This window comes from Anguilla anguilla, chromosome 13, assembly GCF_013347855.1.
Source record: "Anguilla anguilla isolate fAngAng1 chromosome 13, fAngAng1.pri, whole genome shotgun sequence".
In the NCBI taxonomy this organism is placed as follows: domain Eukaryota; kingdom Metazoa; phylum Chordata; class Actinopteri; order Anguilliformes; family Anguillidae; genus Anguilla; species Anguilla anguilla.
Window position 1 is genome coordinate 25,332,777 of NC_049213.1, and position 15,748 is coordinate 25,348,524.

General features: G+C 44.7%; 1 protein-coding gene across 6 annotated transcripts in view; it reads right to left on the minus strand.

The window, feature by feature from the left end:
- Positions 1–15,748, minus strand: part of slc38a3a (solute carrier family 38 member 3a) — a 40,502-nt gene that overhangs the window by 11,392 nt on the left and 13,362 nt on the right. The window contains exons 2-9 of one of the 6 annotated variants that reach the window (XM_035389001.1): positions 11,805–12,060; positions 10,882–10,902; positions 10,550–10,634; positions 10,239–10,354; positions 5,761–5,834; positions 5,067–5,159; positions 4,058–4,139; positions 569–651 (exon numbers count right to left, since the gene is read on the minus strand). In XM_035389001.1, the coding sequence (XP_035244892.1) occupies positions 569–651; positions 4,058–4,139; positions 5,067–5,159; positions 5,761–5,834; positions 10,239–10,354; positions 10,550–10,634; positions 10,882–10,902; positions 11,805–11,908 (658 nt within the window). In that variant the 5' untranslated portion in view covers positions 11,909–12,060. Of the gene's footprint in view, positions 1–568; positions 652–4,057; positions 4,140–5,066; positions 5,160–5,760; positions 5,835–10,238; positions 10,355–10,549; positions 10,644–10,881; positions 10,903–11,804; positions 12,061–15,748 lie in introns of all 6 variants that reach the window. The other 5 variants (XM_035389000.1, XM_035388999.1, XM_035389004.1 and 2 more) reach the window with 5 other exon arrangements.

Here is a 15,748-nt window from a genome sequence, read left to right on the forward strand (position 1 = left end):
CAGTGTCTTAGACTCCTAATAGATGGAAGAAAGGGGGAGGGCAGGTGCAGTGCAGTCAAGGCGGAGATCGGCCAGTGTCTGTATTGAACTTCCAGTGATCACCGAGCAGGAGCCTGTGCGATCACATGACCAGAGTATCATCGCTCCCAAGGAAACCGCATGAACTCCTGTCAGCTCTTAATCACTTCTGCAGGGTCCCTGCCAGAGCTTCCTACAGAGAGCAGCCGACCTTCCACCACCCCCCAGCCCCGACCAGCTCCTTCCATTTACCCAACCCCATGGCAGATACACACGAAGTGCATTAGTGAGCCTTTAAGCAGCCCATCAGTCTGGGTTGTTTATGATGGGTGCACTGTTGCTGTGCTGACCCCTTTGAAAACACAACAGTTGAGGTGGACTTCAATATTCTTGCCCTGGTCACATATGGTATCTCAAAAAAACACATTAGAACCAGGGTTCTCTGACAGTTCAATCCAAACCATCACACAGCTGATACCAGCAGCTAAAGAAAGACTGAACCAGACAATAGGGTAACAGTAAGATGCAATACAAAGACTGACAGACTCACCCAGCTGCTTCATAAAGGCCAGGGGCAGGATGATGCAGACGGACACTATGACGACCAGGTAATTACCATTCAAGTACCAGTCACTGGGGGGGTGGGGGGAAGAGAGAGAGAGAGAGAGAGAGATGTTTATCTACACTGTCAGTTGATGACATCACATAAAGGTGACTGGCTGACTCATTTTGCAGAGGGGTGACTTGTCTGAGAGAATCAGGACATAGGACAGTGCTTCATGTTGCCAAACAGCCCCCAATATTTAGGAGCCCCTGATCACGGGGGGGCTGTGAAGATTTGTCCAGGCTGGCGAGCAGTTCTTTGACCTGTTCCCACAGGGCCGAGCTAGAGCTTGGGCAAGGACTCTCCCCTTCCTGGCAAGCAGCTGCCACTGTCTGTGGATGGGGTGGGGACAGCACTGAGCTGTGCACATTTGGTGCTATTCTTAGCCCTGCTCCTCCCTTAGCCAGCAGCAGCCTCAGCACCAGTGCCAGGCACTGCACCGCCTTCCCCCCTGAATCTGCAAGGACTTGACACCTATGACTCATTTCCATCACACCACTTGTATATCTGTGCATGTGTGCATGTTTGTGTGCGCGTATGAGTGTGAATGTGTGTGTGTGTGTGTGTGTGTGTGTGTGTGCGTGCGAGCGTGTTTGTGTGTGTGTGTGTGCCTAAGTGTGCGGGTGTACAGCCGTGCATGCACGTGTCTCATTATGTGTATGTTTGAGTCATGCTGAGAAGCTCTAATGCTTTATAAAGGCAGATTGCCTTCCCGTGCGTTGCATGTTTGATTCATAAGCTATAATCCAGACAGCTCAGAATGCCCTTGACCTTCAAGGCAGTTCTAATGAATCTAATTTGAGAATTATTTCTGTTCCTATGAACAGCTGGATCCATCTGGTATGCAATGGGATCTTTGCAGGATCGTAGACAAATCAAACAGGCTCATGGTTTGGGAGATGAGCTTTGTGATTTGTGACAGGAATTTTTCAATGTCCTGGTCTGGCCTAGATGAGCAATAGGGATGATCTATGCTTTGGTAATTAAGGTTTTTTTTAAAAATGTTTTTTATTCTTAGAGGAGACAGCAGGAGACATTTGAAAAATAGCCACCATCTGGAGCTAAGTCACGTAATATAGAAAGGAAGAGAACTTGACCCTGGTCTGGATCAAGTTCTCTTCCTTCCTGCAGTCCTTTCTACCGGTGGCGGTCCCTCGTTCCCTTGCCCAGGGAGAGCAGCCCTGAACCAGCAGAGGGATCCAGTATGCTGGCACCTGTGAAAAAAGGCTGAACCATGCCAATCAGAGGAGGGCTCATCCATACCCAATCTTTCACAAATGTGACCAACCAACAAAGAGGGGACTCTAATGCCATCACTTTCCAAAAGCTTCTGCATCACGACGCCATTGAGAGTGACTGGTTAAGCTTCTGAGCCTGTAATTCTGTACCCTATTTAAGACAGGGCAAACTAAAGCGCTTCCGGAACTACTTCAGAGCAGAAAGAGGGCAGTCACCAAAGCCTTCCGCTTTAAAAAAAAAAAAAAACACCCCAGCAAGCTTTTCTCTGAGGAGCAATTGTTAAGGTTCTGAAATGTAGGTAGTGCAATTGCCATTCACAGCATTTTAAGACAGAAGACTTTGTGATGCAATAAGCATTCAGTCACGACATAGCCAATCACACGTCACAGTACAGACAGAGAAGGCAAACACTGTAAATAACAGCTCAGTAATAAGTTCTGACATAGCCAATCACATGCCCCAAATCTGTGTTATGGCCAGTCACGCAAGGTACAGCTAATAGGTCCTGGTCTTCGTTCTTGTAGCAAACCCATGTCTCCAAGCCTGTGTTGTTTGTGGAGGTGGTTTTGTGAGACAGAGAGGGTCAATGCCATTTTCTGGGCTCTTCACCCCACCTTCCCGTAAGGTCCTATAGCCCTCCCTCTCCCTCAATATCTTCCTCCCTCACTGCACTTCCTTTATCATCTCCATCACCATGTTTCCAGTACCTTCCCCCCATTACCTTTCCAGTATCCTCTAACCCCCTGTATTTTCTGTATCTCCTCTGGCTCCTCTGTTTTCATGTTCTCCTCCTGGCTCTTTTGTTATCCCTCGTTCTCATTCCACTCACCTTTGTCTTCCCATTGCTCTCTCCCCCTCCCCCTCTCCGCTGAGGTAGAGAAAACCAGAAAGACCCAGATTTCTCAGCTCATTCAAAAAGCTTCTCCCAACTGTGCGCCTCTTAAAGCACGAATCCTTAATCCCTGCAGAAAACCTTTGATTCTGAAAGCAAGTTTCATCGATTGAAAGGAATTCAATTCAGTCCCTGCATCCCTGGGGATGACGCAGAGAAGTGTCGGGGTTTTAAAAGGCTTCAGGGAGGAGTGCAAAGGATGGAGCTCAGAATAAATGGCAGAAACAGAAGTGAGGACTACATTCCCCATGGAGCCCTGGCAGGGTCTGGCAGGAGGTCACTGTGCCCTTGGAACCTTGTGCCAGCCAGCTGGCCCAGCCCTGCTCCATGACTCCACACATCTGCCAAAGTACCCAATGGCAGAGGTCCCTGAATTTGCCCTGGATGGAATCATCCATTCACCTGTGCCCTCCACGACCAAAAACACAGGTGGCTTTTAGCAGACCCACGTCACATGGGGACGTTCGTTTGCACACGCACACAAAAAAAAACATGCACTCAAACATGCACATAAACACACATAAACACAGCACACACACCAACTCACACAGAGAGAAAGCACAAACACACACATATTGATGTTCACAGTGATCCTGACTGCTCAGGCATGCAAAGCCCACTGTGTATCGTAGCCTCACTAATGAAAGGGTCAAGTGCACAGAGTACAGCTGGGATCCTGTTTTCAGCATTCCCTTTCACCCGTCACTAAAGTGTGGGGCACAACAAGAGGACGGAGCGCAGCCCACACCAGGGTCTGACACAAAACAAAAGAAAACTCTTAGACAGGCTTAAAGGAAAAGAAAGAAAAAATTATAAGAGGGGGAGGCAATAACACTCCATCAGAGCATTAACCAGACATTGGTGTGATTTCCTGAAAGAGAAGGATGCTAATAATACTAATACTAATTACTACTAATAATAATAATAATAATAATAATAATAATAATAATCATAATTGTATTTTCATTGTGTAATTTTTTAGTCTCAATGCACTTTATGGTGAAAGGCAAAGCTCACCATAACCACCATTAGCAATGTGTAGCACCCAACTAGGTGATGCACAGAATCCAATTTACTCACTACTACTCCCTAATCCTTACACCACACCACACATCAGCTGAAGTTCAAAAGGAGTGAATACAGTGCTAGTCTGTAGTCCTAAAACCCAAAAGTGAGTCAGCATTTTTGAGCCATGGGTTCCCTCAGCAGATTTCCCATGCCTTTATCTCATAGGGATTTCCATTTCTGGAAAATCCCTATGACCTTATTTTCTGCAGTGCAAAGTGGAAAGAGGAAATGCTCACCTGGATGAGGTGTTAACCCCCAGAAAGGCCTGGATGACCAAGGGAAACTCATACTTCACAATGTACAGGTAGCTGGACATGGCTGTTGGGACAGATAACATAGTGGAACAATTACCAGCATATGCCGTAAACCTACAGTGATGTGTAGACAGTCAGAGTTGTCCTTTGGAAAAAAAAAAAAAAGAAATGTCATTTAATATGAGAAAGTAATTATCCAACAAACATGGTCACAAAAGACATTCTAGCTGAATTTGTCAAAGAGATTTAATGGCAGTAACAGAATTTTGTTTTAAAAGGCAATGACATTGCAAGACTAAATTCAGTAAAAAAAAATATTGAATGTTAAATATAATGTTTTGTTGTTGTTGTTGTCTGTTAATTTGAATGTCCTATTTTTGCCTCTCACTGAGGTCAGTGAAGCGGTCTGGATTGAGCCTGCGTCTTTAAGATGCCCACAGCCTAATCTCTGAGCAGTGGCAGGAGAGAGCGTGTGATGCTGTCTGCTGCCAACACCACCTGCTCATTGAAACACAACAGCACCAACTGCCTGCCAAATGTGCTGCTGGTCTTCACCTCCATATCACACATAATGCTTTGCTCTCCCAGAAAAACAGTGAGAAAGAGAGAGGGGGGGAGACAATGGACCGCATAGAGAAAGTAGATAGGGGGTTACAGAGGATGAGAGAGAGACAGAGAAGGGGGGAGGGGACAAAAGGGAGGAAGAGCAAGAGATTTATATACACACATAATAAATAATAAATTGCATTCTTCCCTGACCTTTGTCCCACTGCTCCAAGCCATTACATTAAACCAATTTATCTACCAAAAATACAGGAAAAATGTTTCACATTTCAAAACCAAATGTAGATATAGAGGGTGAAAACTACTCAAGAGGGAATTGTAAATGTCTGTTTGGTGGACCTATCTTTCACCTTTAGAGGCATGAGTGGTTGATGGATGCTTGGTGCCATATACATGTTGGATTTTTGGCCTAGCAAAGCTTCCTCACCTCCAATGTTTTGCAGGGTGATGGCAATCCCAGCAGCCATCTTGCCTGGCACACCAAAGGCCCTGTAACCCAACTGCTCATACGCCCGAATACCTGGAACGCAAATTCCGAGATGTACTTGGTATGAATCTCCACAACACATTCAGACCTTGTAAATATATCATTCTAGAAAAGACAAATTTCTCCTCAAATAAGAAATTTGTGGAGAAAGTAGAACAGTGTGGGTGTTCTCCATAAGAAACTGCATTTTGAGATGGAATCCCAAATAAAAACACACTACAGTTGATGAAGAGTGTGGACAATAAGGCATCTTGTCCTTATTGCTTTCTCTATTGAACTACCTATACCTAACAAATCCCCCTGGAATTCAAAAGCCACTGATTTTGCGTGGACTTCAATTCAATCCCAGTGTCCGACTTAGAAGCAAAAAGAAAAACTTAGCACAGGCATGCATTATGTTCAAGTGCACGAAAACACAGAGCTTCTAATAACAACCAGGCAGACAACTATAGCTTCTGACAAAAGGGAAGACCATAGCTGTGCATCTGATTTTGCAGTATTAAATGTGAGAGTGAGGCTTCATGTGCTGTCAATGTACCAATCAGCTTTTCTAGTGGCCACAGCACACTGAGTGCTTCTTCAGAGACCAGAGGGATGGTTTGGTGGCCATGTTTTCCCACCCAAGCAGCCTTACCCACAATTCCTGAGGACTTGAGCAGCAGATGAATAGAGTAGGATGAGAGGCCAGCCACCACAGTGAGGAGGAACCTAACGCAGAGCAGAAACAGTTATTGTGTAAATGCTTATGAAAGCTTCTACATCACCCTTATCTCACCCTCACCTCATCATCAAAACTATAGCAGCAAAATTACCGTCATCACAGTTGTCATCACCAACATCTCTGACATCATCACTACCACCACAATCATCATCATCATTATCTTTATCATCATTATCATCACAATCTTATTGCACAACTTACAAGCAATGTCTCCTGAAACAACTATTCACTCCCTTTGCCATGACAGTATTTGATGTAGGGGTGCTCTTTAACCACCATCAAAAATAAACTAGCCCCTGTGGTGGGAAACAGTTTATTATAGGTTGTATTTAACTGAGAAAAAAATAAGTACTACCCACAGAACGGAATTAATCCATCTCAATAAAGCACTATTAAAAGGAAAATATTTACTGCCCAAATTAAGCTTCTGAAAGGACCTGGGCAATCGCAAGGTTGCATTCAAGGCAGAAAAACAAACAGAACGAGAGAGGGAAAATACAAGACTTCCCAATCAGAAGGACAGGGACACGCCACAGAAATCCCAAAATACTCCCCCAACCTCCAGCTCACAACATCTGTACAAACACCAAATTCTGGAGGCCAAGGGAAAGCAGGTCTGCTGGCTTTCCCCAAGCAAGGCCTCGCTCATTCAGATTATTTTTGTTTCGTTACTCCCAGCAACAGACACCGCACTTCTGGCGCCGGCCAAGCCGGCGTTCACCTCAGCTTCAACTCTGCCTGCTTCCACGTCCCGAGTTCAGCGAGGACGGATACTGCCACGCGACATTCCGCAACGTCGCTTAATGCTACAGCAGGGAAGGAAGGACTCTTAACACTGGTAACATCGGCCCAGTATCCCACCCCAAACCACACCCCAGGGGGCGATGCCTTAGATTCCTTACATTTGATCCTCAGCAGAGCCTTGACCTGCTGTGTAGCCATTTTCATGGCAAGGGGTCTGAATCACCCATGGTGGGGGGTGAAGGGTGTGGGGGTGGGGGTGGTTGTGGGGGGGGGGGGGGTTTGTTGTGCTATGTTTGTGTTTGCTTCTCCAATTGGCTGGCTTCCTCTTGCGTGCTTGTGTGTGTGTGTGTGCGGTGCAAGTGTGTGTGTGTGTGTGTGTGTGTGTGTGTGTGTGCGTGCGTGTGCGTGCGTGTGTGTGCATGTGTGTGTGTGTGTGTGTGCGTGTGTGTGGGTGTGCGTGCGTGCGTGTGTGTGTGCGTGTGTGTGTGCTTTTTAATGGCAGTCTGAAAATGTGTGGTGTTCAAATATAGGTCTGCTGTCCCCCTAGGGAAGCCATTGCAAAGATTTGGAATGACACGTTGAGCTTGGGGAAAACAAAGACAGAAAAAAATGGAAGTGCTGGGCTGTTAATACCTCACAGCACTGCCTAACTGCCCCTGACTGCCCCTTTCTCCGTTATATGTCTGTATTACCCCCTCCCACATCTCCATCCCTCTTCCTCTGGCTGTTAATTCCTCTGTCTTCCATCTCTATCTTTTTCTTTCCCTATCCCTCATTTTCACATATCTCTTTCCTTTTCTTTTTTTCTATGCCTCCATTTCTCTCATTTACAGCCATCTCTTTCTCTCTCTCCTTCCTCTTTCCCTCACTCTGTCAGCTTTCCCTCCTTGGATCGTGGTCACACTGGATCAGACAGCAAACTTGTAAAAACTATCACTCAAAGTTCAATGTATCAGCTGCCCACCTTCACAGAAGGCTGAACACCAGCACACAGCACACTGTCCCCTGGGTGACTGAGCTATATGTTGCATATGCAGTGTGGCACAGTGATATTAGAGAGCTGGTTTAGTGACCAGAAGGTTGCAGGCTCCATTCCCTTGAGGGGCATACCTGCATAACAGGAACGGCAACAGCCGTTGTGCGGCCATATTTAATGCATGGTTCACTGGTCAGCGAGGTAAATGTGTGCAGAGCAGTTAGCCACGGAAAGTCAGCTGTTTCACACAGCCTGAGAAACCACAGATGTCACCATGCTCAAAATAAAGACTCATTTTCCCTCTGGATAAACCGTGATGAAATTATTCCAGGCACAGGGTTTGGACGTGAATGCGCACTCAGGGTGATCTAATTTTAGTTATGACAGACAAGAACAAATATTGAGTTTTAGCACTAAAGGTGCAATTCAACAAGGCTATAATTCGATACCTTTGGAGGCAAGTGCAATATATTTCTGCATTACACAATCTTTCATTAAATCTGGTTCAACACTGTGAGTACAGGACTTTGAAACCATAAGATTGCCAATTCAATACTGCTGCTGTACAATTGAACATGGTACCTAACCTGAACAGCATCAATAAAATATCAAGCTGCACAAATGGCCAATATGTAAAATATGAGCTGTGGAAATTAACCTGCAAGATATCTACCATGAAATAACAAATGAATCCAATTCTAATACCTTCTGCTTTGAAAGCAGCAGGATCAAACTGCCACTACAAATTCTGGCCCAGAAAAAGCTACTGAAGTATTATTCAGGGTAATTTCGTACACAAATGTCTTCTGATTGCCTTTCCTCTATGAGTTTTTCTGGCAGAAATGTGAAAGGCAGTATTATTGTCTCTCACAGAAAACAGCGACCTTTCCATCTGACTGGATTGCATGATTAAATCCTGCTTTTAATTAGTACTCATTTTCAGGACCAGAATCTAGGCCAACAATCCAAAGCAAGTAAGTTGTTTTTTTTTTGTTTGTTTCTCAATAAATGAACAGAAAGTTTCAAAGAGAACTGCAGAAGCAATGACACTGGCCTGGGCTGGTATGTAGGGGGTTCTTAAATTTGTTAGGTTGGTCTTTAGCTTTGGAGGTGACATGCAACAAAGACAGCATGTAAAAAGTAGTAGGGTGACAAGATGTGCAATTCTCCCTGGGGTTTATGCTGGCACTATACTACATGGGACCCTCCCAATCGCCTGAACACTGCAGTGCTATATCCTCGGGGCTTTTCTAGGGTGGGTTGTGGCAGAGATTAGCGTCTACTGTTACTGCAGGTGGTTAAGAGTCTTTCCCATCAGTCACCAGACAAAACTCCACCCCCTCACTAATGACACACCCAGCATCCACCTTCAGAGCCCTGCCAAAGCTCCTCCCCCTCATTGATGGCACATCCACCCTCAGGGCTCATTCCAGTGGCTTATTTTATCCATCCTTGCTTCCTCTCCTTACATCCTTTCCTAGTATGGAAAGCCAAACGGGTCAAAAATATATGACAATGATGCCTGGAATCATGGGTAGTCAATGTGTTGTCAACATGTCGTTTGCGCGTTCTAAAAGCATTGACAACGCATAATTCCACGCTTAAATAATCTTGCTCACAAAATGAGGACAGAGAAAAAAATGTCTGGGATTGAGACATACATCCAGCTGTTGCTTACAGGGAATAAAGTCACAGCTAAAGGAGAGAGCTCCAGATCTTCAGAGACAGAAATTCAATCGAGGGAACCGTTATGTAATAGAATTATTTGACTAATCTGACATACTAAAAAAAGCTGCAATTCCTTTAAGTGTAAAGCAAACATAGCAGCAAAGATGATTTACCCTTTCTGCGCCTGTGAGCAAACCACAATACTACTTCTGGGCATTTTGTACACAATAATCAATGACTTCACAATGTGCTAGTACAATAATACAAAAAAAAAAAAGTGCAACAGTACTATAATATAAGAAATTTATAATCTAATTTTCTTACATTATAAATCAAAACTTTTCATAAGCCTGTTTTATGGTCAAAACTGATCTTTCAATTTGGCAGTGGAAATACAGTTCCCATCAAGCATTTTACCAACATCTCATAGACATCACAGACAACGACTTTGCAATTCACTATGGGAGCTTGAAGCAGGGGAAACTCAGTAAAGGCTCCGTACACAATCTTAGAAGATAAAGATTACAAGACAGGAATCTTCTACTGCCACAACCAATTGCTCTATTGACAGGGGACCAGCAGAGATATCGATGATTGATTTTGAAATGGTAGTAGCAAGTAGCCAAGAGCATGGCTGCTGATGCATGTACATTTTTCATATACCACAGGATTGGGGCTCTTCTTGCTTCATCATCATGTGATTTGTCTAAATCGCTGTTCAAATGTAATATTACACTTGTCATGTAAGGGGTGTTGTATTATTGTATGCACATAGTAAAAATATTTTTCAGATTTTTAGGTGAACTTTTAAAATGGAGATAGTTATAATCATTTGAACCAGCAGAACTTCAAGGGAAAATTACTACTTATTACTACCCTCTTTCCAGTACTGTACATAAGAAGGACATTACCAACATTTGTGTGTAACAATAGATACATACTGGAAATTGAACACATTATGTAAATTAATTTAAACGTGTCATTTGCATTTGTAATGACTCACAGGAAGAGGATGATGCCAGTGTTGGCCATGGCATATGCCAATCCCAGAATTCCACTGCCCATGATGGCATTTCCCAGGTTGAACACTGACATTCCAAAGGATGTCTTTCCCTCAAACTGACAAATGAAACAAGCAAAAAACAAATTTCACCTCCTTGTGGACTGGGACACTTAACAACCACAAAATGAACTTAGTGAGTAAACAAGATCATAAATGCTCTGTTCACAAAACAACAACTTTAAAAATGTCACATTTTAGGAACCGGTGAAGAGAAATTTCAGATCTAATTCAGATGGCTTAAACAGACTCACATCAGTAAAGCCCACGGGATTCTTGTTGTCCATGGTAGACAGAAACTCCTGACTTTCCACCAAATTTTGCTCTGCACCCTCCAATCTGCTAGGACTCAAAAAGAAAATTCAGTCACAACTAGGCACAAACATGTAATGAACCACCCATTTCCAACAAGCTAATCCAAGAAACCAGATTGCGTTTGTATTGACAACACAATACATAGCAGTCGGGAGAAGGTTGATAGTTTTTATTCATCTTGACAACATTGAATTAATCAAGGATTATCTATGTCAAAGGCAGGGTGTATGTACCACACTAAAGCAATAGTCCCATTATCCATTTTACATACCTGACATTTTGGGTACAATTTCTAGGTGGTGGAAACAAAGAAGATCCATTGTCCAATGGAAGCACAAAAACAACACAATGACATGCTCAGTAATGCTTATATCAGTGGAGGAACCATATGCACAATGTCGCTACTTTGTGAGACCAACAGTGAACAAATAAAAGTCTTTCACCACAAATGTGACATTTAAGATGATTTTTTAAGCTATGCACGCAAACCAAAACATGCAAACCAAATTCATTCCGCAGAAAGCAGTGTTTGAATGCAAGAAATAAGATATCTCTTCGATCATTAATCTAGAGATGGTAGATGGTACAGTAATTAGGGGTGAATCAGAAAGGCAGGAGTGAGAATCCCAGTTCACAGATGTGTGTGAAGGCGCATTCACCGTTGCTTTCCTGCAGAGGTGGAATGTGTCCATGTGACTGCTTAGTGCCTATTCCTGCCTTATTGGCTGAATTTAATCTGAACCCCCTACAGCCCACAGCACCGGGAGGATCATGTGCGGGGTTGCAGCTTCCAAGTGGAACTGTGAGCTTTTAGGTTTCTATCCCAAAATGTTAAGAACCTGAGCACCTACTGTTACATGCCCCTTAAAACATGCCTGGATAACTATGACCGGTTGAGAACAATGACAGAGGTCTCCAGGTCAGAGCTCACCGTGTGGAGATGAAACTGCTTTAAAGTGGAATCACGTTAGACAGCAACAGAGAAAGACCAAGGCTAGTTGTAGGGAAAGTTGATGAGCAACTGTGGGACATCATGAGACAAAAGACAAACAGCGACAACACCAAGGTAGTTAGCAAGAGGGTTAATGGCTTGATGAAGAACATTAAAGACACATATTAGAAGAGATGAGGAGGGTAAATACCACAGTCAGCGGTACTAGTGGTACTATGTATGAGTCAAAAGAGTACACTTACTGGTCTGCGTCTTCTGGCAGCGTTTTCATGGACACGGCGTTGTCCTCCACGTCGTGCCCCTTCCCATTAGGAATGATACTCATCTCGGACTGCACAGGCTCCATGCTTTCAGCAGCAATTATCCAAATACAGTGTGTGTGTGCGTGTGTGTGTGTGTGTGTGTGTGTTTGTGTGTGTGTGTGTGCGTGTGTATGTGTGGGTGTGTGTGTGTGTGCGAGCGCTTTGCGCAAGATCCTCTCAGCGGTCCTTCAAAGATCTGCAACAATGAAAGACACAGCAATGAGAAACACATCCAGACCAAAGCGCATGCTCAGGCAAGAGCCAGGACAGCCTTTGGGGCTGGACCAATGTGTGTGTGTGTGTGTCTGTGTGTGTGTGTATGCGTGTGTATGTATACGTGCGCATGTGTGTGTGTGTGTGTGTGTGTGTGTGTATGCACACGCATGTGTGCATGTTTTGTGTGTATTTATACATGACACTTTAGATGTGTATTTGTGAATGTTCATGTTTGTACATATTCCGTACAGGTGAGTGTGCACGTGTGTTTTAGTTTCTTTAACAATAGGGATTTCTCCACTCCATGAGCATGACCCAAGCACTGAGCAGCCTACACATTTTTTTTACACAGATACCAGAACAAAAAATAATGACATCCTAATCCTAATTAAAGATACTGGCACAAGCTACTGAATGAGTGTAGTTTCATTTACAGGCTTGTATGTTTTATCATTTCAGTCTATTCATTGTAAACATGTGGTCCATGCCGGAAGTACTTATAGTCAACGTCTGATAGATTTTTATTGGAACTCACTTGTGCAATGACTGACAGAGGTTAGTGAAACCTGTCAGCCCATCACAAGAGTTAGAGATCAAGGTCTGGTTGGCTGAAATGCCATTACTGTTTGTTTTAGGTTTTCAGGTCAATGTCACATTCAAAAGCAAGGATCGATTCGCTTTAACACTGCCACAAAAGGCCGCGATGGACACCTGAACAAGAGGATTAAAGTAAACTGACGTAGATGGCATCAGGAGAGATATAATAAATATCCACTATTCAGAACAGTGCTTGGGAAATGTGCCCCAGTTAAACAAACCTTTTTTGAAAACTTTCTTCTTTGGTTTTGTTCTGTGGAAGAATTAAAGTAACAAAAGCAGGGAAATACAGAATCCAGATTCATTTTACCCATAAGGGGAAAAAAGCTGCAGGTTAGCCCCTTTGGGAAGAAGGGGCATAGCTGAGGTCTGAAAGTTAGGCAGTGCACAGCAGGCATTTCCATGATTCCCTGTGGCTTATTGAGTCGTCTTTCCCTTTCCCTAGAGCCTTGCTGACAGGTATTTTCCTCCCGCCGGCTAGCCGGAGAATACAAATGGCGGCCATGACACTGGGGGGCTTTGTGAGCTTCCTCAGCGTCTCGCCCATCTGATCGAGGGGTTCAGCCGGTCTCCGGACCCCCGCCGCCGCGCCCGGGGTGCGGGTCCAACAATGTGCCGAGCGCTCACAAGAGCGCCGGTGTGTGCTGAGAGAAAGCGGCGGTGCCATGTGCTCCTGGGGACCTCTGCTGACGGAGTACCCCCCCTCCCCCCCCTCCGCTCTTGGCTGAATGTGATGTCCCTAATTTCCCATTAGCTATGCACTGAAAGGGTGGGTGCTCTGGGAAGGGGGAGAGTTTGGGGGGGACCAGTGGGGCCCTGCTAAGGAGCTGAAAAGCAGCAGAACCAGCTCTGACCAGCTCAGAACCAGTTCTGGCCCTCATCAGGGACGCTTTGTGCCTCTACTTCTGGTTTCTGCTTTTCTTTCTTTCTGTCTCTTTTAATTAGGAAGGGCTTAACACAAGGACAGAGCTTTTTAAACCCTCTCCTGGCACACCCTCAGAACCCCCCCCCCCCCGACTTTTTAAGCATAATATTTGTGAAATTATTCATATACATCACGCACTCCGGGAGATGAATAACTGCTGAGTTTTCGGGTCCCCTCCCCAACCGATGCCCTATATTGCTGGTCCCACTAACCACGTTACGCGCCTAACTGCACAGCTAGGGTCTTCTGTTTGCCCAGCTAAAGCTGGGCAACGTGGTTGGGCAGCAAAACATGGCACACAATGGCACATGTTGTGCGGTTTCCTGGGAACAGGCCTGGGAACAGTGGTGCTATTGTGGCGGCATCATTATACCGACGGGGCCCTTTGGCTATGGCTCGCCGGGGCACTCCATGGCTGAAAAGGTAATTCATCGCTCCTTAATTGAAAAGACGGCAACCTTAAATTCAGCAGCTGCCAAGGTCCCAGGCTCACGCAAGGAGACACAGTACCGCCCTCCCACCCCCTCCCCCCAGCGCCAAGCTGTCATCCTTGCGTCCAATCACAGGGAAGCACACAAGCATGCTCAAATGAGAATTCCTTCAGCCTGAGGAGAAAACGTGACTGCCTGGCACCACCATGGGGGGCATCTATGACGAGAGAGTTCTGGCAAGATGGCACCTAAGAGTGGGGGGGGAGGGGGTGGGGGGTAAAGGAAACCGCAGCCCCACAGGGAGGGTCTTCGGCTCTCATTGAAGGGTAGGCCCCAGAAAACCAGCTCAGCAATTATGACTGAACACATGAACATGCAATTTACACCCCACAGCCATGTGCCACAGCCGGCAGTGAAAGCACTAACAAAGACTTTACAAACACTATTTATCTGAGCAGAGCAACTGGGCGGGAATAGGGTAGGAGGGCCATACTAATTAAGTATCACCAGAAAACCAAGCATTTGCCCAAAATGAATAAAAATATGAAGCTTTAAGATCGATGCTGGGTGAGGAATAGATGTGGGTGCTCAAGATGTGGATATGTCTTCTATTTACGTTCTAAAAACGGAATCACACACCTGTTGTTTTCACTCTACCTCTATCGTGTACTATAGGCTGCAATCCTGAAAATTCAGTCAAGTCTATTTAATTGCTGAGCTGAACTTTTGCCATGTTTGTTTTCAGCAATTAGTGCACAGAATCACTCTTTTCCCTCATCAAATAAATATTTTTAATGCATTTTGACAGGGCATGGATAATTAAGATTCTAATTGAGAAGAGGCCCGTTTGGGTAGTGCACAGAAGGTTATGCATAGCTACATATGCTTAAGCTCCTTACATTTTTCAAGGTTTCTACATTAAATCATGAAATGCATTTTAAAATAAATATAATACATAAATGTTTGCTGTCTGCTCGCTCTAGTTCTGAACAAACAGGGACACAGAGAAAGTATTAGTCTTTTGCTTTCAATGATTATTCATGTTAAATATTACTAAATGAGTTATTCAATGACTGCTCGCTCATGGTTATCCCCAAGGTTACTTGGGCACAGTTACATAAGAACTAAATGCCACTGTTTTCCACTATGTGTGCGTGTAGGTAAATCAATCTTCATCCACTCAGGATTTGCTGAGCCCTGACCCCTCCCAAAAGATAATCTAAATCCAAATTTGAATGAATGCACTAATTTTAATGCATGCTTGATTCTGTTTGTTTTGCATGCTTTTGAGGCTGGAAAGTTGCAGTGACCTTGTGGCAGGGAGTGTGGCTGTGATGTGAGGTCACATGGGGAGGGCCCCTGTGCATGCATTCCCTTTAGCATGACGTGTTCATCAAAGTCAGGCTCAAGGCCTTCTGATTACTTCCACTGTGTCCGTGCGACCACCAGAGGAGCAATCAGCTTGGAATGTAAGGAAATCTGAGGTCAGGGGATTCAACCCCTCTCTCTGCCCTGGCCTGTCACATAAGCTTTCATAAGTTCCCGCCACAATTACTGGAGTGCTTGCTGAGCCAAGGGAATGTGGATCTTCATTTACTGATCGGGGACACATAGATACCCTGATGCCCTGATAATGTTTTCATTAATTGGAAGAAATAGAGTATCAGTCATTCAGGCAGATGGCTGGGTGGTCTGAAGGAGCAGTAGCTAGTGAG